Below are 27398 nucleotides of genomic sequence, written 5' to 3'. Positions count from 1 at the left end.
GTATGCCGGTTGACTGAAGATGGCCTCACCGACACCATCGCTGGAATCGCGCGCGAATTCCCTCGGTTCCCTGGCCTCGCTCTCGCCGTTGACAGTGAGCGGCAGCTCGCCGCCGGCGAGCGACTCGGCCATCTGCGACGTCGACAGCTGCGACCTGTGCCTGGACGCACCCCTAGCCAAGCCCGGCGACGCGCCTTGTCCGCGCTGTCGTCTCGGCGCCGGGGGCAGCAGCGTCTCCAGCGGCTCGACCACCGCCACCAACTCGAGCTCCTCATCCTCGACCAACAACAACACCACACTCACCGCCACAAGCCAGCAGCAGCAGCAGCAGCAGCAACAGCAACAGCAGCAGGCTAACAACTGCTCCTCGCTCCTGCAGCACCAGCAGCACCAGCAGACCACCGTCAACGGAGGCGTGCGCTGCACCGGCTGCAAGTCGACCGAGTCCGACGCCGTAGCCCGCTGTTTCGACTGCGCCAACTTCCTCTGCCCCAACTGCGTCATGGCCCACCAGTTCATGCACTGCTTCGAGGGCCACCGAGTGCTCAACCTCGGCGGCGACTCCAAGCTCGGCCAGTCCAACAACTCCGTCGAGTCGAGTAACAACGTCCTCAACGGCACCAGCGACGCGCCCAACAAGCAGATGAGCAACAACGTCAGCCAGGCGACGGCCGTCAACAGCGTCGTCCAGAGCCTGGCCGCTAACGCGCTCATCATCAATGGCGGCGCCACCGGCGATAAGGCGCTCTTCTGCCTGCGCCACAAGACCGAGCTGCTCAAGTACTACTGTCGCAGCTGCAGCGTGCCCTGCTGCAAGGAGTGCACCGTAGCCGACCACCCGAGCCCGCTCCACGACTGCGCCCACATCTCCGAGGTCGGGCCCCAGCAGCTCGAGGCGGTCTCGCGCGCCGTCCAGGAGTGCCGCGCCAAGGCCTCCGAGATCCGAGCAGCGGTCAAGGCCGCCGACCACGGCGCCGCCAGGCTCCAGGTCCAGTACCACAAGGCCCAGAACGAGATCAACGACACCTTCCAGTTCTACCGCTCGATGCTCGAGGAGCGCAAGCAGGAGCTGCTCAAGGAGCTCGAGTCCATATTCTCGGCCAAGCAGATCTCGCTCGGCGTCGTCACGCAGAAGGCCAACGAGATGGCCGATAAGATCTCGCAGACCTGCGAGTTCGTCGAGAGGCTCACCAAGTACACGACCGTCACCGAGGTCCTTATGGTCAAGAAGCTTCTGGACTCAAAGCTCCAGCTGATGCTCAACTACTCGCCCGACATCGCCAACCAGGCGGCAGACCTCGAGTTCGTCAGCAACTACCAAGCGATACAGGTCGGCGTGAGGAACACCTTCGGCTACGTGCGCACAAACAGCGAGAACAATAGCACTGGCCCGAGCAAGCAGCCGCCCATCGCCCGGCCCACCGCTCTCAACAGCGCCAACGGCGGCACCAACAACGGCAGCGCCGGCAACAGCAGCAACGCCAGCAGCGGACCCGGCAGTGCCGGCTCCCTCGGCGGACTGCTCCTCGACAGGCCCTACAGCAACGGCCTCATCTCCTCCGGCTCCAACTGTCAGAGTACCTCGCCCTCGCCCTTCGAGAGCAACGGCAGCGTCATCAGCAAGCGCTTCTCCTCGGCCAACAGCCTCGGGCCCTTCTCTAGCACCATCAGCGACCTCAATCTCAACGGCATGAACAATCCTTACGAGAAGTGGAGCAACGGTGGTTCGGACCCCTACCCGGTCAGCGTGAACGCGGGAGACCACTTCCCTATGCCCGCCGCCGTTGTTGCCGCGGCCCAGTCGGCGCCTGGCGATGCCGTGCTCGACCTCACCTCCAAACTCATGCCCACCGCGGCCATATTCCCGCTCAAGTCGCAGATAAAGCGCCAGAAGATGATCTACCATTGCAAGTTCGGCGAGTTCGGCGTAATGGAGGGACAGTTCACGGAGCCCTCGGGCGTCGCTGTTAACGCGCAGAACGACATCATCGTCGCCGACACCAACAACCACCGCATCCAGATCTTCGACAAGGAAGGCCGATTCAAGTTCCAGTTCGGCGAGTGCGGCAAGCGCGACGGCCAGCTGCTCTATCCCAACCGAGTGGCGGTGGTGCGCACCTCGGGCGACATCATCGTGACCGAGCGATCACCTACACACCAGATTCAGATCTACAATCAGTACGGTCAGTTCGTGCGCAAGTTCGGCGCCAACATCCTGCAGCACCCGCGCGGTGTCACCGTCGACAGCAAGGGCCGTATCGTCGTGGTCGAGTGCAAAGTCATGAGGGTCATAATCTTCGACCAAGCCGGCAACGTGCTCCAGAAGTTCGGCTGCTCCAAGCACCTCGAGTTCCCCAACGGAGTGGTGGTCAACGACAAGCAGGAGATCTTCATTAGCGACAATCGCGCCCACTGCGTCAAAGTCTTCAACTACGAGGGCAGTTACCTGCGCCAGATCGGTGGCGAAGGCATCACCAACTACCCCATCGGCGTTGGCATCAACGCCGCCGGCGAGATCCTCATCGCCGACAACCACAACAACTTCAACCTGACGATCTTCACGCAGGACGGTCAGCTCGTCTCGGCCCTCGAGTCCAAGGTCAAGCACGCCCAGTGCTTCGACGTCGCCCTCATGGACGACGGCAGCGTCGTGCTCGCGAGCAAGGATTACCGGCTCTACATCTACCGCTACGTGCAAGTGCCGCCGATCGGCATATAGAGCCGCGTCCAGCGACAGCGATGACGCGCCCTCTTCTACGCCGCCAGGACCGCCTCGTCGACGACCTTCTCGTCGTCCTCGCCGTCGTCTTCGGCAGCCGTCGCTACAGCAGCAGCAGCAGTGCTGACCAAGAGGGACTGAGGACTGTTATAGAGAGACAGACAGACCTGCGCAGCAGCAGCAGAAAAGTGTGTTTGTATGATAACAAAAACGGTGTCCTCTCGTTTCTCTGCTCCAGAGAGAAGCAGCACTACACGCATACTTCGGCCCCCTTTTTGTTTTTCTTCTTGTGTATGCCTTTTCTTATACTCTCTCACTCTTTCTCTCTCCTTGGTTTTTCGTTTTGTGTACTATTACATAAGTGTATTTAGAAAAGGGAAAGACGACTTTCTCTCTCTCTCTCATTTGAAGTGTGCGCGAGACAGAGTCCCGGCCCCTTCCCCGACCAGATAAGTCACGGACATTCTCATTCATGATCGATGCAAGTGATTCCTCGGGGGATGGTCACCGTGGACCGCACGAGCTGCGCGCGTTGTTATTCTTTGTAGACACATGGTTTTTTTGAGTATAAATATTTGAGCGCTCGAGGGATAGAGAGAGAAAGGAGTTAGAATCGATACGAGAGAGCAGGACGAACTCACCAAGTGACATACGTATATTTGATATATCGAGTTCATTGAAAAGGCGGAGAGCGAAAGACGATTCGAGATACCCGAGAATTTGACGGAAGTAAAAATTTGTATTGACTTTCGTTTTTTCGTTCCGAAAAAGAAAGAGAGAGAAAGAGAGAAAGAGAGTTACGTGAGTAAACTAAGAAACGAGGATCGATGATTAGACCTATCTTATTAATGCGAGAATTGGAAAGGGACAGAAAAAGAGATAAGAGATGTGAAGAGATGAAGATGGAACAGACGCGCGACAAAACTTACTTGTTAATGTTGTTATAAACTGAAAATACTGTTGTTGTTGTTTAGTTGTAGAGCTCGCCGCCGCTAGTCACTTTTCCCCCTTTTTCCCTTTTCCCCCATCTATTGCCCCACTTCATGAATTCCCCAATTCCTTCTTCGTCCTTCATATTATAGTCATTGTTTCGCCCACATCCAAACTGAAGAGAAAATTCATCCTTTCGGAATCTCTCCTTATTAAGTGTAATCTCTCTTTTTTCCTATGTGTGTTTTTTTATATACTTTGTACGTTTTATTTTTTCTACGTTCTGTTGACAACTTGACTGTATACTCGAGGCGCGTTCGATTGTCGAAAGGCATCGATTTATAAGGTGAAAAAAAGACAAATGATAAAAAAGAGCGTAAAAACGATGCGTGATTTTTGATTCTAAATGAAACGATGAGAGCGAGAGCGAGTGAAAGAGGTAATTACTCTATTATTATAGTGCGTTGTTTAGGTGGCGATTTTGTTGATATTTTTTTTTATAATTATTTTCCAATTCTCTTGCCTCGTCGAAGAATTCCCGATAATCTCGGGCCACGAAAGTTTTCGCGTATCTCCTCGGTGTGCAGATAGCAGATAAGAGAAAAACAAAAATAAGACCGAAGTGACGCGGTGTTGACATGGTATTGACTTGAATGACGAGACGCGGAAAAATGGCAAAAGAAGTTTTTTCTCCGTACACGTGGCTCTTAATTGCACATACTTTGCATTTGTAACAATCGTTAATTATCGAGCCCTTGTAATTACGATCATTCGCACCACAGCTATTATCATTATTTTTATTATTAATATTATTATTTCTTACATTATTACATTATTATATTTTTATTATTATTACTATTTTTTATTGTACGACGTAGGTAGTGCTTTTTGCGTACGTTCGCATTTAATAGTTATTAGTTAGCCTGTACTTCTATTACTTAGTCATAATCGACGATCGCCAATTTACGAGCGTAAAACCGAGAAAGAGATGTGTGCAAGCATGTGTGAAAATCTATTCGCGTTATGTCGTTATTATGCGAATGTGTTTTTCCTTTACGTTTTTTTACTGCAGCGCCTATTTAGCTAATCGAAGGAAAACGTTAATGGTCTCTCCTTGAACTCGACACACGGGGATGTATCCGCGTTAGAAACGCGAAATGTGCATATGCCGCATTTACAATGTATCTACTCGAAACCGCTGCTCTGTCGTAATTTTTATTGCTCAACTAGATTTTTTTACGTAACACGACCGACTAGATGCGTGGTTATTAATTGTTTTTTTTCTTCATCCCCTCTATGAACTATATATATATATATTTTGTACTGTTCGTGCGCGAGAGTCGCCCAGTTATCGACTAGAGAGTCCCTTGTTTATCTCCCATTTGTACAAAAATTGTTGTGTAAGTTGTGAAACAAATTCTCAGCGTGACAAGCGTTTAAGTTAGATACATAAATTAAATACTTCTTGTTTTTTATAGCGCGCTCGCGCGAATCTCGAACAATTTTTAAACGAGTTTTATAATAGATGTATAAACAAGGAGCAAACGTGGAATTTCACTTCTAGCGCTTGGTGACAATCATATTTGAAAAGCCCTTCGCCGAAGTGTGGCAAAAAGTTAAATCAAAGATTACCGCTATTAGTTAGCCATTAGTACACGCTCGCGTATGAACGAACGAATCGATAATAAGCGGCTCCGACACAACTTTGAATTTTCGATGAAAAAGAACAGAAGACTCGTTCTCTTTCGAACAAATCATCAAAGGCGGATGAGATAGGAAGTAGGAAAGGATGTTGAACCCCCCAGTATTACGCGCTCGTTCGACGTTTTCTAAACCCTCCAGACTCTCTTGTTTCTTTCGTAAGTTTTTTTTTATTATTGATATTAATTATTAATATTATTGCTTAGTGTTATAACGAAAAAATAAAAGAGAAAGAGAATAACGATCGTGCGAGTTTGCGAACGTCGTGCTTTCGTCACCATTATTATTTTTTATTGATTATAAAAACGTGACACTTAAAGAGAAGAAAAAGAGGCGATCGTTCGAATCGCGTGATTATTTTTTTCCTCAACACTGCGAGATCGACGTAGCTCATTCTGTGTGCGATCCTCTTCCTCCACATCCGTTGTGTTTTTCACTAGTTATTATTATTTTTTTGTATGATTATTTGAACCATTTTTAAAAAATAACTTCTAGTAGTCTCGTAGTCAAGTATATAGTAGTAACGAATTGTAAATCTCTCACACGTAAGCGAGTTGTCATCGACTCCTTACACCTCTTTATTATTTTGTCTGTTAACTAGGTTTTTCCTCTCTTTGTTCCATTTTGTGTTTATTTTTTAGTTTTCTCTTTTCCGTTCATGTTTCTCGACAATTTTGTTTTCCAAAGCGAGCGCAGGTGCGAAAAACGGTCCATCAGTCGATCGAAATTCTCGGATAGACACCCCTCAGAACACACGTATACATGATCGAGCGTGTTCGCGCATATATAAGTATTAATTACACAAACGTAAGATTCCTTCTCTTAGTTTTTTTAACGACTATTATTATACAATTATTACATTAATTATTATAACTATATTGTTGGATGGGTCGCGCGTCATTTTTGCCGGGCTCAAATCCCGCGTGTCGACTTCGTGCATGTGTTTCCTTTTTTTTTCCGTATCGAGCGCCGTGTCTCCTCCCAATTATACTATAATATTAATTATCTCATATTCAATTATCAAACTACTTATGGATAACTACTTTCGCGTCATTTATCAACCGTTACAAATACAGTTTTCTTTCGTTTTTTCTTGTATACCTCCCACCAGAGAGAATGAACAAAGTAAAAAAAAAGAAGCTTCACTGCCTTACCGCGTGAAAGAAGCGGCGATTCAGCGAGGATCTGTTCGTTCTGTTTTTTTTTTTTTTTTTATTCTTAGCGAAGAGGAATTCACGGGATTTCGCCGTTGTCTGACTTTTGTCGACTCGCCCGATCGACGCGCGAAAACACTGTCTGTACAGAGAGTATAGGGGATGAAACTTTCGACAGTTCCAGCTTGGACTGCTGGAAGAAACAATCGCTTTTACGTCTGTCCGTACAAAGAGGCTCTTTTCAGAGGAGGCTAACTTCTAAAATCGAGCAATGTCACATCAAAACTTTGTTACATGTATAGAATTGAGAAAAAAAGTTTTCGAAAATCCAGCTAAATTGCATTGCGTTGAACAGTGGCGCTTGTTTCGGACGCATACAAACACAGAGAAACGTTCAAATATTTGCTTTTGATGTGCCGGTGCAAGTGACAGACTCTAGCGTCCCCTGAAAACCTAGGCCCCGGCGTATAACTCTATTTACTTGCCAAACGCGCGCGCAGCCATGTACTTACCTTGACACCGTGCACTAGTTAATTTTTAACTCTTGTTTTTTTATAATGCGTATATGATATGTATTAGTCGTGTAATGACGATATTCGCGTCTTCGATCCGGCGAGGCATTGAAAGTAATAGAAGATAGATTTGCGGCTAAAGCTCGTGAGGCATACGTTCCCCGCTTGACTCAGCTGACGAAAATCAAAAGGTTATTATTATTATATACTGCGATGAATCGTTATAGCGAAAGATCCTGCGCGACTATTGCTGGCTTCTTTCCCGTCGACGATTTCCCCTCGATTCAACTTAAGAGTAATACATATTATAGCAGAAGTTACGACGCGATGTGCATACATAATAGACGATCGGAACTTCTATCTCTACTACCCCCTCTTATAGTTTCATTCTGTGTAACAGTGATAGATAGCTCAAATAAGTTTCGCCGAACTGATTTACTATAACTACTACTACTACTTTAACTATACCGAACGTCTCCTCTTTTTTATTACTACTATTAAATATTGATTAAATGCGCTCATCACACCTCAACACATTTACACGACTTTGTAAAAAAAATCACGAAACTAAAAAGTTGAACGAAGCGGAAGATGCGATAAACGCCGTATAGAAGAAAAGCGCGGATGCACAATTAAATCGTCCGACAAAACAATGAGCTGCGAGCGGTGTACAAGTTTACGATTATCGTTGAACAGTTAAAGCCACGCGCGCAGTTCGCGGATACACGATAAGGCAGGAAAAAAATTGTATTTTTTATTCATTAAGGACACTATATCACACACGCGTCGTGTACGAAGACACACACACACATACACACCGACCGATCAATCGAATGTACGACGGATTTTCCGGTGTCGCGTAGCAAGAGGCGAAAGTAAAGAGTAAAGAAAGCGGGCGTTGAAAACGAGGAACAGTTCGAGAGCGATTTTTCTTTTTCACAACGATCCATTCCACTCTTGCCGAAGGTGAATTACAGATGTATAAATGAATATATATTTTTTTTACTCTTCTTTCCTCCGTTTCTCGCGGCGCCGCACCCTCGAAACAGCTTCCGGTTTTCGGCGCTACATCTTCGCCGCTATACGCCGTCTTTTCCTTTATTTTTTTTTTACATGTGTACGCATTTTCCGAGTTGAATGTTGCAAGCGTGAGTTACATGTTGCGAGCGAGTTTCGGAGGGAAGCTGTCCGAGATCCGAACGTATAGTTGAGAGGGAGAGCTAAGCGAGCACGTAATAATAATAGTCGAAATGCAAAAGGTGTGAAAGTATAAGATACTCCTTCGGAGACATATATTACGTCGATTATTATTATGATGGATAAAACACCGATTGCTAACGCGACACGACAAAGGGAAAATGAACGCGAAACACTACTGTCTCTCTTTTGTATGGTTTGTTATGTTATTATCTTAAATGATACAACCCAATTGTTCTTAATTTAAATGTAAAGCGTATTTTTGTTTGTTTTTTAGTTATTTTTTTGTTGTAAAATGCTTTTTAATAATATTTTCAGTTCACATTACTCTACCGACTGTGTGTTTTATTTTATTTTTCTCTGCCTTTATTATTATTATTATTATTATTTTTAGTTTTTACCTGCTTGCTTGTACATTTCCCACAAGTGTCCGCCTTTTCTTCTCTGTATATGTCAGACATCCTCGACCATCCCTATACTATACATCTGCCCTTTGAGTTCCTATGGCTTACGAAAATGAACAAAAAAAAAGGTAATGAAAGAGTAACGACGAAGTTCTAAAAGGAAGTGCCGGGGATCTCTCTGCCAAAGTGGCGCGGACTCTTCGAGAATCTAAAAAAAAAAGAATCAATTTTTCTCTATTGTAAAGAATAAGCTGCAATCGAAGGGTCCAAAAAAAACCAAAGGTTAAGTAATACATTCCACAGTAGCAGATTGTGTGCGTTGGCTTCGAGATCCCGGCGCTATTTTAACAATAAGGTGTTATAATAACGACGATTCGATCGAGGCGCCGTGTTTTGCGAGAGAATGAGAAAAAAAAATACTCTTCGCTCAGCACAAGAGAGACGAGAGCAACTCAACTAAGAGAAACCTTCTTCGCCTTATTAGCGAAAGCAAAACAAAAAAAAAAGGTAAAACGTGCGTCTATACACATTCCAGGTTCTATATAGTGATCGACGAGTAGCTGTGTTTTTTCTATGTAAGCGTAAACAAATAATTATTGATAACTAACGATACTCAAGCGAATTTTTAAACTATAAATAATAATATACTGTGCGTCGTACATATACATATATTCTTCAAGAGAACGAGAGAGAGTAAGAGTCTCAACCGCCTCCCTTTATGATTATTGATACGCGCAGATCTTCGCGACTATTCACATAATTATACATAAGTTCGCACGTTCTAGCAGAAATTCCAAGGCGCTCCCGTTGTGGACGAAAAAAAATGTTCTCCAATCCAAAAAATTGTTTATCGCGTACGTTGTTGCGACGGAATGATAAAAGGAATATTTTAATTAACGATGCGAAAGGTTATAGAAGAAAGAGGAAAAAACGCGAAACCGTGATAACTATAATTTTTATAATAAAAAAAAGAATCGCTGGCGTCTACGAATTTCTGCTCGAAGAATCATTGTATCTTTCGAAAAGCGCGCGAAATTCGAACGAGGATGTCCTCGCACCATTGCCATTGTTACGGGGGTTGGAAGAGAAAGACTATTTTCGATTTCGCCCTTGATTTCACGAGTTTCGTTACACGGAGACAAAAAAAGCTGTTTTACTTTCACATATCACGGAACAATGAAAAAAAAGACGCGCATATAAGACTGAACTCAAGGGAGAAAAACGTCAGCCGCGAAGCCGGAAATCCTCATCGAATTTCGCGCGCGTTAAGCTCGAGAGCTTCTGAGTTTCCCGATCGAACGTCGAGTCGTTCGGAGACTGAAAAGTTCTCGACGCAGCCAAAAAGTAAAAATAAAAAAAAGACAAAAACACTCGGACGTCAATCCGCATACACGAGAGCATATCGTCGCATCGAACGGAATTCGAAAGGCTTTTCACGTTTCACATATCACACAATTGTTAAAGCTTGCGGGGACGAAGAAAGCGAATTTCATCGATGCGAGCAAAAAATTGAAAAAAAAAATATTCTCTCGAGATCGGATGGAGGTCGGATATACGTATATTATTATACGGGGGAGACGGCTCTGTTAAAGAGGAGATATAGCGGTTATTATTTTGACAGGGGGTTAAAGAAACCAAGTCGTGATACGAATATGCTAGTCGTGCGGGAAAATCGTTGTATCATCCAAGGCGCACTCACGTAATTAATGTACACACACACATATTACACACGACGATCAGCTGTAAGTTTAACGCGTGTAGTTCTTAAGTTTGATAAGCGCTGATATGACGCTGATGAAAAAAAAAACAAAAGGCTTGCGGGAAAGGAGAGAAAAAAACAACGCTCGGCGTTTGATTATTATAACTGGTTATTAAAAGTTGAAAATGACAAACCAAAAAAAAAACAAGTTTTTAGGATGTAGCGTTCGGATAGATGACACATATATTTTTGTACGTTCGCAAAATGCGCGCCAAAAGATAAAAAAAAAGAACAATGTGAGCCAGCGTTTTTTTCTCTCCGCTATTTACGAGCGCTCTCCTTTTTCCGTTCGGAGATCAAATCTACGTGCGACTGCGAACGATGACAGTCGAGTTCGCGGTCGAGAAAGAGAGAAAAAAAATGATGCACACTATTCTTCCCGGGCCCAAATAATGTTATACTTATATATTGTGAGAAACGAATTGCGAGACGTGGAAAGAAAAAAAAACGAAAGAGAGAGATGAGTTGAAGGGAGGATTTGCATAGTTGATTACTATTTTTAATTATTATATCAATATTAATAAACACTTCGTACATTGTATTGTTGCATGCCTAGTTAACGTATTAAAAAACATTGGGCGCGAATAAGAGACGCCAAAAAATTCAGTGGTTAAGGTTTAAGGCGATCGACTCTAAGGTGTTAAGGATCTTATTAAGTATTAAGGAGATTAACAGAAGTAAAAAAAATGAACAAAAAACAGAGAAACCTCTTCGCTTGTAGTGCGAATAATCGTTTTCGTTATTTTCTAATAGTCACGTAAGCGTATAAGTAAATGAAATATTACACTGAGGAGTAGGGGACTATAACGTCTCTGACGTTGAAATGATTGAAATACCGGATCGACGATTCGAGAAATGAATAAAAAATAAAAAAAAAATTCAACCGGGTTGACGCAACGATTAAAAAATGAAAGAGCAGCATGAAGACGGTCGCGTAAAACGCCGGGAAATTTGAATTTGAAAACCCAATCGAGACCACGACAGACGGCGCCGTTATTCGAGAAAAAAATCCGAGCGGTCAGGAGGATTTTGCCGTTAACGAGCGTCCGATTAAACAACTTAAAAAAAAAATAAGTAATAACACGATACGTCGAATTGAAATCGATCTTCCACTCGAGAGACTATCTCGAGCGATCGTGTGACAAAAAGTTTAAAACGAATTGAACAGTTGTTGTGCTCTTAGGAGCTAATGAATAAAAAAATAAACATTTAAAGCATCGACGTTTAAGAAACGCAAAAAACACAAGCACTTAATCGTGCATGCTTTGAACACTTTGTTTCCGGTAAGACTGACAAATCAAACTATAAGAATAGCTGAGGAGAAGAGAGAGAAAAAAATAAACCACTGGAACGGTGAACGCCTTCCACAACCCGTCAATCAAACGCGATGGTACAGTCGTAGTCATTTAAGTCAGGGCAAAAGAAGGTAGAGAGAGCAAAGCTTCCGAAGAGATAGAGAAGCGGCGCGAAAGAGAAACGTCGAGCGATCAAATCGAGCCTGATGTCCTTGGGGGCAAAAAAGGGGACTCTCGGGGATCGTGGGACAATTTTCGCGAGCGCTAGATGTGCGTTATTTTTCTCAGATGAACGGATGCGGGGATACGAGAAGCGGTCCGTCCATGGATGCGACTACCGAAAACCTTAAAAAAAAAAGAAACGATGAAATTTAAGAAAAAAAAAACTTTAATGAAGGGTGGGGAAGTAATATTCCTTTTTTCGCTGTTTTTCACGCGATCGCCCCTTAAGGGGTCGCGCGGATGCCGTTATTGAACATTATTGTATATCACACACATGTTGTTGCACAAAAAATTTCTGTTTTAACGGAAGGAAGCTGTGTTTCTCGTCGCTTGATGTATTTTAACGATATATAATATTATAGTAGGAGGAATTTTGAAAAAAAAGAGAGAAAACATAACGAGACGACAATATAATACAACAAAAAAAAATACACGCAAACATTATGTAATACCCTTGTGTAGTGGCTGCTCGCTGTTGACAGAAAAAAAATACAATTATGAGTGATAAGACGATAAAAAAAATGGGGGGCGTCGATCGTTAGTTTTTTCGTCGCTCCGACTATGTAATATTTATTATATACACCTACGAACGGTAATGTGAGTACGGCGGGAATCGCGTGAACGTATTGATAACGAGAGACGGGAAAACAAATTCACTATAACTGTACAGTCACGTAATAAATTGGGTGTTAATTAAAGATAAAAAAAGCAACCAAATACTTACATAGTGAACTCTGTAGAACGTAGAAAGTTTTTCGCTCGTACGTTCGTGATCCGAGGGCGCGTTGCGTTATCGTCTTTTTTTCCCTCATTTTTTTATACCTAGACGATCGTCCTTTTTCTTTTCTACACGTACACACAGGATCTATATACATTGAAAGTCAAGCAACGTTTTTATGCGGGAAATGTTGGAAAATTGTTGATTAAGGCTTAGTGACGAGAGAAGAAGTTGAAACAGAATAATTCCGGGAAAAATTAAGCAGCAGATGTATTACACGTACTTTTACTGAAAGTAAGAAAAACACAGTAGCCTGAGGTTAAAAACGTCGAGTGTTTTTTCGTCGGCCATTTCGTGGTGCCGCCCGCCATCTTGTTATTAAATTTTAAGTGTATACTTATATACAATACATATTATTATATATAACGATTGAATGTCTAGTCATGGCCTCTTGAGAAAACCTTTGCTACTTTGTATTGTGTACGACAGGATACACATAAATGATATATTTAAAACTAACAAGAAAAAAAAACATATAAAAAATAAAACAAACTAATTATTACTTAATAATTATGATAGTCAGTAGGCGTAAACGGTAAAGTGATATATTCGAATATATCATCGTAACCATTCATTATATTCTAAGTTATCGATATACTATTATTATTATTATTGCTATTAATTATTAACGTATATTTATATTATTATTATTCCATTAATTTTTGTCATTACGAACAAAGACAAGTAAGGGTCGACAATTATTGTTTACGGTCGAGTTGCGTCATATGAATCCTACGAAGATTGCAAATTTTATCGCCAAAGTCACTATATTATAACTATTTATTATTATTATTATCATTATTATTGTCATTGCTATTATCATTATCGACATTATTATTACCATTATTGCGAACTCTATTTTTCATTGAAATGAGAGGGAGTGGAAATGATGTAGGAGCGTGTAAGGAAGGAAAAAAAATGAATTTGATTGAAAAAGGCGCGAGAGAATAGACGCACTGCAGAAACGCGAAAAGTTACATTTAAATAATTTATTTTTTAATACCACTTAAGCATTGTCGTGATTCGTTCCGTCAAACCTAAACTCATATCTATAATTGCTAACTTTGTATACATGTATTTAAATATTTATTATTATTGATAGCGTTTATTATTATTATTATTACCTATTATTAACTACTATTATTGCGTGATGTGTACGCGAGGTACATATAATAAGACATTATTACTTGATAAGATTAAGGAAGTTGACGCAGAAAAAAAAATTTTGCCGCAAGCGGATTTAAATCGAACAAAAATAAAAAATGAAGTAAGACAGAATAAATAAGGCGCGTTGTTTGAGCGAGTTTTGCATTTAAGTGTGAGAAACGGGAGGTGCGTGTGAATTAAGAATAATTAAAAGAAAAGAATAAAAAAAAATTTAAAAAAAAGTCTACAAAAAAAATCCACAAAAAGTGCGCGCACAGGAAGGTCGGATTGAGATATGTATTTTTTTAAATTTTCAACATAAACGAAGAATTAACCAAAAAAAGGTGCGACGAAGAGACGCAGAGCAAAAGTGGGAAAGCGAGATGAAAAAAAAATGAAACACAAACCTGGGAACAGAAAAAAAACTATTTGTAGGTTTATAGATTTACCGCGTGTACCGAAAACACTACGAGAACACACAGATTAACACACAGACGATGCCACGACGCGTGTACACGATATGCGCGAGAGCAGAATTTCGCGCGACGGAACGAAAGAGACGAGAGAAAGATAGAAGAGGTGAGGCTAATTGCGCGGGAGAAAAAGCGAATTGAATCGACGAGGAAAAGAAAAATGCCGACGGCAAGAAGATCGTGGGAACGATTGATTGGTCGAAGCCCAACGACGTCGAGTCTGTTGTTTTTCTTTTTTCCTTTACCTTTTTTTGTTCCGTCTGCTTTTCGGTACACACTTGCTATACAAAACAATATATTAGTTCTTGATTTTGTACTTAACACATATACCGTCGATAGATAGAGAGAAAGAATTGTGACGATCTCGCATCTCGCCTTTTTTTTGCGCTGACTGTGCGACTCGTATATGAGTTTTATTTTTGTAAACGAGACACTGTGTGGAGAACAATAAACATTTTTTAAAACATATACATCACCCTTATTCTTTTCTTTGGTCATAATTCCAGTCACTAACGATACTGTACACGATCAACATTTTACAGACTTGCGTCGTCGGCTTCGACCATCAGAATCTACGACGAAGAGAAGCTGCGACGCGGTGGTGATCGACTCTGATAATTTTTTTTTTTTTTGCAACCTATAAAACGAAAGTATTTTGATGCACGTGAAACAGGACGGACGGAAAGTACAGCGTTTAGGCACAAAAAAAGCAGAAGTTGTACACACACCCACACAAACGCAACTATATATTAAAGTAAATATACATATATCTTCATGTCAATTACTCTAGGGAACATCACACCGATAAAACTAATAAAAAACTTGATGATAAACCTCGAAACATTTTTCGATCGGGATTCGAAAAGTTGAATGAGAGGAACGTCTCTTTTTACTAAGCTGAAAACCGAAAATCGACGTAAGAGCACAAAAACACACTGCGTGCGGTTGTCGTCTCGCTTATTGTATACAATACTATATACAATCTTTTATTAAAATCGAATCATTGTATCCCAGCTTGCTTTTTGCATAGATGGTGCGTTTAGTATCTGTAATATGAGCTGTAGCAACCGTTATTCCGTGGACCAAATCGAGACTTTGCTATATACTTTTGAATTCTCAGCCAGACGACAGCCGCGACTAAAACCCTCCTTTTGAGAAAACTTAAAAACAAAAAAGCACAGAAAAATCGAGCTGAGCACGTTCTGGGTGGGAAAGTACATAATATTATGTATAAAAATCCGGGATCTTTCTTTTGCGCACTCTGCATTCATGTCTTTCAGGATCGTGGCGTATGTAGCTATAGTTTTTCGCTTCGCGTAGCCTATAACATAGGTCGTTTTTCAACCGATCTGTCGTATAACAATAATAAAACAATATCGCACGACGATGAGCAAGTCAATTAACAAGCGATTCTAACATCCCCCCCCCCCACCCTCTGTACACCTAAACATATACCTTCCCACTCACACACAGACACACAGACACAGGGACAAAGTCATCCTCCGAAGACAAAACGAGCCGATCATTCTCTCTTGGCGCGGCACAGTCCGTGAAATGAGGGACGCACGGTCGTGCGAATTCGCACCTCTCGACACGGGAAATCGCTCGTCGTTTCCGCGCGGGATATTATATATCCGCGACTTCGGCGTATATATGCATTGACTTTTTGCGCGCGGAAGAAAACGCTCGGAGAAGAAGAAGAAGAAGGAAAAAGTTCCGTGTATACACGAGGAAGCGCGTGTTTGTAGCGGCGCGTTTACTACAGGGAGGCGGAAGAGAGGCCCCCTTTGTTCGGGCCCACCGAGCGAAACGAGCTACGGTGTCTTGAAAAACCAAGTCAACGCCGAGAATATCGGACCGATGATGCCGGAATAACGACATTTCGCGATTGGGACATTCCAAACTATAGCCTTTTCCCTCCATTTTCATCGTCACGAGAAGAAATGCGGAGTGTTTAATTTTACGATGGGACACGTATATCGAGCGATGATAATTCGAATCGAAGCGATCGCTGTTATTACACGCGCGAAAAAAAAATGATAAAAGTTCGAAATCTATATTTTCTTCCTTTTTACATAACGAATATAACGTGTAGACGCAAACGCTTGTTGTTTTGTTGTGTATGTGTATAGGTATTGTGTACGTGACAATCGCCGAAGATGAAGAGAGAGAGCTCTGAATTTTTTTAACTGAAACGATCTCGTTTCGATTGTATATGAAACTTTCGACATATATTTTATCTTTCTTACACACACGAGCACTGAGTTTTCTATGTATAAGTTCACTTAAAAAAATTGAGAGTGTCCGAGTGCATTTCGTTGGCACACACACGCGAGTGTTGATGATTGAGTAAGGACGCGATTTACTTGTAATACCGATCGCCATACCGATTTCGCGTTATCATGTCGATATCGTTCGAATAAATCAAATGCGCATACGCACAAATCATGCATCGATCACACGAACACTATAACACACACATAAATCAGACATGCTGCGAGTATTTTAAAAAGAGAAACAGACGAACAAAAATGTTTTAAATGAAACGGACTGTGATCACTGCAATCGTTTTCTACTCTCACGCAGATTAGGGCCGACGATCGCGTCCGCCGAGCAAAAGTAAAATAAAAAGGAGATTAGTTGTTGCGGGCTTATTGACGAGGTGAACAAAAAAATTTAGAAGTCAGCTACTGCAGATGAAGAAATGCCCTTTATATTGTTACAGTTGTAACGTCATGGAAAACTTAGGACACACACACACAAACACAGAAGCATCATCTCATAAAAAACACTCTGCACACAGAGACATATTCATTGGGGAGAGGTATATACCGAGATTACGCGTACAAAAAGGACGAGCACAATGGTTAAAAAACTAAGCGATAAGTTCGTAGATGAAAAAAAAAATACCCAACCCATGACTGAGAGAAAGTATAGAGTAATCCACGTATAAAAGGGGAGGAAAATTATTCGCTCGATTATTATATCTTTCGTTGCTTATATTGCATCTCAGGCGTTATATAGTTTAATAAGCCGTAGTGCGCAGAGAAAGAAGTCGTAATTCAGAGCCCTAACACACCAGAGCGACTGTTGGTCGAATCGTATACGTGTACACAATGGCGTCGTTATCGGCGACGATACACGTAGACTAGAGGCGATGTAGTCGAGGAGTCGATATCGTAAAGTTTTTTTATATAGCTTTTTTTGACGATGTTAATGATGTTCGAGAAGACGACGATAACTATTATACAAATATATTCACTTGTTTCTCAAAGCATGAATATTATCGCATAAATAATAAACTCGAGGACGATAGACACACGGGGAGAGCCGCGGTTTGTGAAATCGCGCGCTGTTGTTTCGCACCGATATTAATTGTTTGTATAAAATAATAATATCCTTTTTGAAGATACAATCAAATTCTTTCAGATATCTTATGAGAAGAGATTTAAAATTAGTTAAATATTTTGTAAGTCGAACAATACAATCAACGAAAATGCTAATAACGTTATTATTGTACGTATTTAATTATTATGAACAAAAAAAAAAAAAAAACGATGTTTCTTAAAATTTTTAAGAAACAAAATGATTATTCTCTAGTCGACACGCGGAGACGCCTTTTTCTTCACACACGAGATATTATAACCCTTGATTCAGCGTATAAATTTATTATTATCCACGAGAGGAAAAAAAAAAATAAAAATAGATGTGCAGAGAACGACGTAGGACAGACAGACAGCAGCAGCGTTGCGACTACTGAATACAAGCTGTGTAATAAAGTAATATTTTTCTTATAAGACTATTAAAATAATAATAATAATAATAATAATAATGATAATGATAATGAATATTTATATAATAAATAGAAAGTTGAAAAGTGTAATCGCCTTCAAAAGTATTTTTCTTCGTATTAACGATAGCTTGACGAAAGCTTATTTTTCTTAAATATTAAAACACTGTTATAACAGCAACGTTTATACATAAAATACAATTCTAAAAAGAAAAAAAAATAATAATGAGAAGGTAAGAAAGACTATCTTTTTTACTTTATGAAAAAAAAAGAAAATTTACTCGATCTAACGATGTTTATTTTGATAATTTAGAGGCTTGTCGTCGATGCGAGAAATCAAAACACGATCGAACCGACCAACAGTCGTTGCCCTCGTTTTCCCTTTACTTTATTGTAAAATCGAAAAAAGCAAAAACTCCTATAATATAGTCACTCGGTTATATAGGAGAGTAGGATCGGGAGATAGACAGATTGATGCCCAAGACGATACATGACACTGTTTAAGCTATATGTGAAAATACGATTATCCCACTTACCAATAATTATTATAAACAATAAACGACGATAATATACTTGATGGAGGAGCTAATCCGTGTCGAGCTATGGTCTACTTAACGTTTAACGAGTATGTTGTGCGCGAGACTGTGTGTATGTGAGAATTTGTAACAAATTGCATAACGATAATAACGCTGTAACAATGTTATTAAACGACTTATTGCACGTAATCCGTTAATGTCGTCTTTGTAGGTAGGCTTTTTTCTTCGAATCGACGAGTTTAAAGAAATATAAAAAAAACGAGTATAAGTGAAAAAAAAATTGAAGAGAACTGTAACTGAACACCAAAACCGTAATAATTATATAAACACCTGCTGACGATTTAATCCGCATATTATTCTAATGATTAAAAAAAAGTAATGCAAAGATAAACTGCTAATCTATCAGTGTCCGTATTTAAACGAACTTGAAGCCGAGAAAAGCTGTAAAAAAAATGAAAAGTTAAAGAGGTTTGAGGAAAAAATGGTTTTGTTGAGTCGCGCGCGACTTTCGACGCGTTAATTGTTGTTCGATGCAAATCTTATTTTTTACGACACTTTTTTCCGCTTGTTCGCCGCAGATTAGGGAGAGGGAGATATTGTATGGACGAAAAATAAAATTTTGAAAACCGAAGCGCGTCGCGAAATAAAAAAAAAACAAGAACAACCGAGAGATCGAGTTTTCGTCGCGCGAGATAAAAAGAGGTAGTTTGTTATGAACGAGCGATTTTTAAAAAATGTCGAGTGTAGAAGAAGAACATAAGCAACAAGCTCTGATCGTTATTGATCGAAGGCATATTCGATGATAAAATTGCACTTGTTTACTCGGGTCGATGCGCGGTTGAGGCGTTGAAAGTTCATCGACGGATATGAAGAAGGAGAGAAGGAAAAAAAGAGAGACTTTGCCCTCGGACGATTTCGATTTTATATATATTGTAGCTTTGATGGCCATCGCACACACAGATAACACGATATACACCATATTGATGAAAGAAAGACGAGGCACACACACGATGAGGCGTGAGAATATGAAAGAGAGTGTGTGCGGGAGTGAGTTGAGGAGATTTTTTCTACTTGTAGCGAGTAACGAATTATTCAAAGGCTAATGTTGTTTCGCGTATTATACGATTAATTAATATTAATAAATATATATAACGAGTACGATTAACGACGGAGAAAAAGGATTGAAAACAAAAAAACGGAATAATAAAATTTACCAATTACCACCACTTCCAATAATAATTATTATATTAATATGATGTGTCAGTTGTATAAAAGAAAAAGTGTATTTTCAATATTGAACAGTCTTACCAATCTCAACTATTTCTACTGAAACACGTACAAAGATTAAACAATATATATTACAATTGATTTACACGATGTTAGACTCTTTACTTTAAGCTTCTATACACAGATGGTAAAAAAAGGAGGAGGAGTAAAAAAAAGTAACGAAAGAGGAAAAAAAGTAAGCATTATACGAAAAATCATTGCAAAATGTTTTAAATATGTGTTAAATATTTTAAATATTGTGAAGACATTTTTTAAACAATAAAAGTATTTCAAACAAAAAAATCACACGATACTCGGATACGATTTTTACTTTTCTGTCATATACCCCTTTATCTAGTCGCTTGCTCACGTAGAAAAATTAGTATTTTTTATATACCTTTTGCTTTGTGCCATGCATATTATACCTCGTGTATACGTTTGCTTTGTAAAACCGATAGACGATTGAATTGCGTAGTGTACACCTTATAATTTTTGCGTAAAACGTAGTACAGTTTGCTTGGTAGAAGCAAGTAATCGCACTTTGCTTATTTTCTCGCTTTGAAACAGTTTTTGTTCTCGAGAAGATATATAATGGAGCGAACCGTTGTAAACTTACTTATTGCGTTTTTTGTAAGTATTCTTCTATAATTACATAATCAATTTTTCCATTATTCCCCTTGTAAGAGCCGTTACACAGAATCGCGATACAACAAGTCAATAAAATATACAATATTACACCCCAAAGTATACATCATTCGCGCAATATAATACATCGACAGCTAAGAAAGCTCGCGCGAGCTTTGGGATTCAGCCATCATAAAGGCCGCGAAAGCTCGGCTTATCGGCTCGCTATCAATCGATCGATAAACGTCGAGCCTCGAAAAAAGCGACTTGTTGTCACAGCCGTGTGCCGCGTCCCTCTCGTTCGGAGTGAATAAATTCCGTGTCGCTTTTGAATTTTGAATTTTCGCTACTCATATACATTCGATTCATTCACACACATACACACATACACGCACACGACACGTTGGCTGGTAATTGGTAAATATTATCGAAACTCTGATACATTTATTTATTTTTTCTTTTTTTTTAATAAATTCGATAGACCGAAATCACTCAGCATATATACATATAATATTGTATTCTCGAGAGCTTGATCGTGTGTGTGATCGTCGCTTGACAACTAAATCCCTCCTCAACTGTCGCTCGCAAGCTTGCACAGCTGCACTAAAAACCAACATTCTAAATATCAACAATTATATTATACACATGACGACGATACAGTTATCGGCGTCGTCGTCGCCTCTGCAGCAATCTTTTTTGTATGGGAGAATAATTGACAAAGGAAAAAAAAAGAACGCAAGTTTATTCAGAACAAAATCGCCGCTCAAGACTTATACGATACAAAATATAAAATATATACTCAAAGCTCAAAACTTGTTGAAGTATGTAGTGGCGCGTATTATATACCGCTGATGAAGAAAAAAAAATTGTTCCGTCGAGCTTTGCACGTACTTAGGCATACGGTATATACGTTTCTCAGCTTGTAAGTGTTTTTTAGGGGTTAAGGGGGATGAATAAAAGGAAGAAAAATCGTGGTTTTGAGGCGTATTATATAGCGAGTAAGAAGTTTTCGGCTGATTTGTTATCGATAGGGCGCGATGTTGATGATTTTAAAAGAATAAATAAAAAATGAGACAACGGTTGCGGCCCTTGGTATAATAATTTTATTTTTTCTATCGCCATAATATCTCATAATACATACGGCATATAGTAGAGTAGTCATGTAACGTAAATGTCGCTGTAAACTATTATCGATTTATCGTATTACTATTAACATCAGCTATAAGCATCATATTTTTCGTATACACGCTTACGATACATAAAGCTTAAGAGGTAACCATTGAACACGTATTATTAAGCTTGTAAGCCAAGTTAAAAATTTTCTTATATACTAGTAGGGTACAGTAGTAGCTCGTATCATATATCTCAAAGTGACATTATATTGCATAATTTAGCCTCTAAGTCGCATAAAGATGTATAAAAATAAGTTATGCGTGTGTTTGTAGTTTTTAAAGCTCTCGTCATCTATTATCGCCATTATACCCATATGCTAATCGATTGTTGTACATCACGCGTATTAACGTACATATCGATCCTCGCTCGATATCATCGTTAACTTACGATGATTTCGAGCGGTGACTCGACGTATTGTACACGTTACAAGCACATGCATATATAATAGACACACACACACACACATACACACATAATCAGCGCTCGTCCAAGGCATAACGATGGACGAGACGAAGGAAAAAATTTTCGTTTCCATTCTGAAGATATTGATTTGATCAATTTTGCGTCATCATCGGTAGAACTTAGGCGGCGATCGTTTCAAGCGTGCCGCGGACGACGACGTGTGTAGCTTAGCAATAGTGGTCGTAGAGTAGTGACAAAGTATATTAAAACTAATAAACCAAAAAGTAATCGCATATATAGAAAGCTCTCGGAGAATAAAAAATAGCCCCTCTGCAGCTCTCACCGCGCGCATTTTATCGTGTAGCGAATATCCACCGCGTATTTTATGCCACGTATATTATACATTTTGCGACGATAATTGAAATAAGACGTTGAGAAGAAGAAAAGAGAATAAGATGAATAGTTTAACGATTGTTCGAGAGTTTAAAGATGGAGAGGTGATAATATAATCGCGACTAAAGGAACGTTGAAAGTTTAAAACCCTCTGGTGATATAGGACGTTTTTAGGAATTAAAGATGATCCCGAGATTTATATGGAGTTCTCTCAACACACTGATGCACATGCACGCGATCGAGATTCCGCACGTTCTCGATCGTTTTTGTTCTTCTATAATTAATATAGCTATACATGCACATAGTAGCACGGATTTTCGATATTCTATCTCGCTGGTGTATTCGGACTTGTAATGAGAGGTGCATACAACAATTAATTATTGTTTATTCAGTAGAGTACGCGGATGGTGTGGAAATAAGGCAGTAATTTCTACAACCGACCGAGTTATAACGCTAATGGAATAATGTTTGTTTTCGATTAACCGACGAATTTCGGGAAATTATTTTCTCCACATTGAATAAACTCGGAAATTTCGCTTCGCAGTATAGCATAGTAGCTTTACAAACGCACGCATTCCCCATAACGATGTACACACGCACACGCGCTCGCTCGCGCCCATGCTCGAGAGGCGTCCCTCTTTCCTCTTCCGTTTCATCGACGATGTGTGTATTGTATCATCCATATGATATCGTACCTAATATTATAGTCTATTAACTGTTCTTCTCGCGAGTCCACGGATTTTTAGATTTTTACAATGACGCTGTGTACGGCCTTTCGAGAAGAATTGAATTTTATCTAATAATGACGGCAGCGTAAACGTATATTTGGAATGAAGTTCTTTTTTCGGTTCGATCGTGGTTAATTGTCTCATGACGATACCTACTACTTCCTCGAATACTTCGATAATCTCGCACATCTCATCCACCTATCTCTCTATTATGATCCTTTATAAATAATCTGCTACGTATACCAAAAGTTGTTGTTTCCAATGTAGACTACTCTATTACTACGTGTTGTTGAAATTTTCCGGTGTTGTTCACGAGACCAAAATTTATAACTATATATACCCTATGCCAATGACGAAGGGATGAAAGAACCGCGGGTATATACTTTACGACAAGAATCAGATCGAAGAACTCTTAAATGCAGCTTCAGAATAAGTCCATACTTTATACAAGCGATACCACGGCTCTGTCCCTTCCGTATAGCGATATAACATCCACACGTATACACACAACCCTCTAAGACTGACTCTTTCTTCTACACATCGACGCACGCGTTGCTCGTGTGATTTCTATATACAAAAAATAATAATAAACTAACGCGCGTTCTCGCGAGCTCGAAAAACCTGATGGCGCTGCGATCGCTTCCAGGTTTTTCCTCGCTCGCGAACTTGTTGAGAAATATTCTATACACTGAAAAAAAAACCAAATGTGCGAAATTAAAATACTTGTCGACCTTTCTCGCGTGTGTGTACATACGCGCACACACATAATATATACCACACTCGCTATGACTCTTGAGATATCCATAAAAACGATCGTTCACTTTGTATTTATAATATTATTATTATTATTATTATTATTATTGTACTTTACGATGTTGCACGCAGGAATCTGCTTCTCGTTGAAGAGTTGGGATTATATCGCGCCTTGCCTACTTTGAGGAATAAATAACGACGTATTATTGGAATAAGGATAACAGTTACTCGATCTCCTGAGCTTTTAGCAAACCAATTTTCATCAATATATAATTCCACTTTTTCGCACCGGCTCTGTAGTCGTGTAGAGGCTACTTTTCCCTCAGTATATGATATATATCGCATATAGCTACGCACACCCAAATACACACTTACACCCACACACACACACACACGTAAGGTATTAGAGTATTTATTATTGACACATCCTGATCTCGACATTGTTGTCTCCTCTGCAGCAGGTTGGCTCGTGTTCCAATTTAATTAAAGAGAGAAAAAAAGGTTACAATATTATTCTGATAAGATAAACTTTTTTAAGTGGGAGATAGAGAGGCGTGGGCGTCGAAAGTAGAGAAGAAAATGAAGAAGAAAAAAAAACTAAAACTGTTATGATTCTCAGCACAAGATAATAGGACGTCGTCGTGTAAGTATAAACGTATACATATAGAAGTAGTAGTTCGTCAGGGATTATGCTTTATTAAATATATACCGAGTCGACGTGTACGTATAAAGTAGGGAAAAACGGCTCTAAAGAAAAAAAAAGATAAAATAAAATAAAATAAAGTAAACGAACGCGCACCTTTTCGCGGTCGAACTGTTACGCGTTTTTTTACGAGGGATCGCGAGTGTGTAAAGTATACATAACATTACGTATCTGCAACACTTGTAGGACGGCTTGCGCGAAAAAAGAGTTGATTTTTCTATAATACACCGTGTTACTCTCGAGTTCACTTCTGTGTACGTGTAGTCGTTATATCATGACATATGTATGGGGTATATTATGTATTATATATACGTAGGTACGTGACGAGAGGAGCCGCGATGTAAAATAAAGTGCGAAAAGGAGACAGACGATTTTTCGAGCGAACAAAAAAAAAAAATTAATTCTAACTCTATTCTATCTCTATATTCTTCTACCGATTATATTTTTCTATTATATTTGTACGTTGAATTATAGACTCTAAACCAGACCGTAAACGTATACAGGCAAGTATAGATCGTGTAGTAGTGTGCAGCATCAGGCTGGAGTTTATTAAGATCGAAAATAACGAACGAACGCGAGGATTTAGCTAGTATAGCACTTTTTTCCCTTTATTTTCCAATTTCATTTTCAGAAGCGCCGATCTAACGAAATCCAATCAAAATCAGAGGGGGTTATCAGCGTGACTATCGGATTACTCGCGAACGAGAGAGACAGAGAGCTGTTGCGTCGGCTGTTATTTGATGAGGGATGGAAATCTTCGCTATCTTTATCTCTCGCTCTTCACGATAGCGTCGACTAGCTAACCGAGTTTAGTTTTATATTTTCAGCTTTGTACGCAGGCGTTCGTTCGTTGCAAAAGTTAAAAGTACGACATTTCGCGCTAAACTATACGATAAAAAAAATACTAAAACGTCTGCTTGAACACTCTGCAAAAAACAAAAAACTGTTATACTCTTGTATACACTTTTTCCAGTAAAATTTTTCCTCGTCCGAGACAGTCGCGAGATAACCATTAAAACGTCTCGCGATATGTGAATCAAACTTTCGCGTCGCGATTAAAATAAAAAGGGTGGACGAAACGGTTGGAGCAAAACAAAAAAAAAATAGGGTATCGATGTGTAATGATACCGTATTTCTCTCCGTTGTTATATTAAGCTCTCTTTTTTCCATACACGTCAAAGGTGTGTATGGAAAAGCCGAGGAGATGAGAAAAAAAAAGATAACGCAGCCGCAGCTCCCAATCGTCGGTTGTAAGGTCGTTTGTTTGGTTTTTTATTGTCAGAAGTTTCTATTTTTCCATAATACATATTACGTAAGATAATAAGGGGACGAATATTTACTATATTGAAGATATAATTACTGTGTAGAAAACGTTACGCGATTGTGTGACGATGTATAAGCGTGTGTTTTGTCGGGATGTGCGTGACGAGCGAATTATTATGACGATGAATAAAAAAAGCAAATTTTCGTCGTTGCATTTTGTGTAATTCTGTAATAAATAGCCTCATCGTATCGGGCGTCGGCGCCCATTTCTTATCCGAATTCGAAGGGAAAAATGATGATACACTCGCGGATAACGATACGAGGAATATCTCAATGCAAGAAAGTCATAGGTGAGCGAGCGAGTAATATTACGTATGCATTTATTATAAATATATCAGTGAGAAAGAGGAAGGGGAGAAAAAGACAATTTTTTTCTTGTTAATGAACTAAGTGTGCCTAGTCAATAGAATATATCTGGTCAATTTTAATATTACATATATTATAAATAAAACTTGGATACCGTATATAATTATAAAATGTGGACAAAATGAATAAAAATCAAACCCTATCTCGCGATCTGTACAATATATTGAGAGGCGCGCAAATCGCAGAACAGTAAGTGAGAGAAAAATTGGCAAAAAAAAACAATTAATGATTAACGACAATGATTGTGCTGTGTTGTACTACGAAATGTTGGCCTGTGACTTATATTTGTAGCTATATACACGCAATACGTGCATAGACACAATATATCGTAGGTTGTGCCATACGATGATGATTTCGAAATCGTCGCTCGAGGGCCAATGTACGACACACTACACTTTTCCCGATGGATAGCCAGGCGATCGAGCGAAACAGGCCGAAACTCTAGCCATCGTCTATCGCGTTCCTCTTTTTCTATTGCGACGACGATGGAAAGTATATGAAAAAAAGGCCCTTTTCGCTCCTTCGCGCGCTTGTCGCGGATATTTTTTATTCCACAACATACACGCGACTCGACGACGGAGATGTGTTTGCCTCCCGAATATCCCATGAGAACAGTGAAACAACTGACCCTCGATGTTGCGCGAATTTCCCTCGACCACCTGTTACCCCCCGCGGTGTATGCATCAGCAACGAACGATGATCGGAGACGAAAGCTCACCCTGTTACTTGCGCATAATCAAAGATGTTATACGACGGATTTTCGACGTTATTGCGGATCCGTTACAGCGATGCGACGATTTTTTGGATGAAGGTGTATGATTACAGATTTGTACACACACAGACACAGACACAGACACACACACACACACACACGTATGTAAGTGAAGTTTTGCGATTGCCATATCAAGGTTACGGTTATTGTGTACGAAGTGCGATATCAAGAGGGCTATTTATTTAGGATATGTACTAAATGGTCTGTTTTAATGTGTCACGGGCTACGCGTACTGTACTATAATATCTAACAATAAAGTATTTTGTTTGCTTCAATTCA

At 40.2% G+C, this 27398-nt stretch overlaps 1 protein-coding gene across 2 annotated transcripts in view; it reads left to right on the top strand.

The window, feature by feature from the left end:
- LOC100123309 (brain tumor protein) overlaps positions 1 to 27398 on the top strand; it is a 31551-nt gene extending 4153 nt beyond the window's left edge. For both annotated transcript variants that reach the window (XM_032598522.1, XM_016983960.3), the window contains exon 2: positions 1 to 27398. In XM_032598522.1, the coding sequence (XP_032454413.1) occupies positions 20 to 2719 (2700 nt within the window). In that variant the 5' untranslated portion in view covers positions 1 to 19 and the 3' untranslated portion in view covers positions 2720 to 27398.

Source organism: Nasonia vitripennis, chromosome 3 (genome assembly GCF_009193385.2).
Source record: "Nasonia vitripennis strain AsymCx chromosome 3, Nvit_psr_1.1, whole genome shotgun sequence".
NCBI classification, from domain to species: Eukaryota; Metazoa; Arthropoda; class Insecta; order Hymenoptera; family Pteromalidae; genus Nasonia; species Nasonia vitripennis.
The sequence above is the reverse complement of the archived record's forward strand: the minus strand, read 5'-3'. Positions and strand labels throughout refer to the sequence as shown.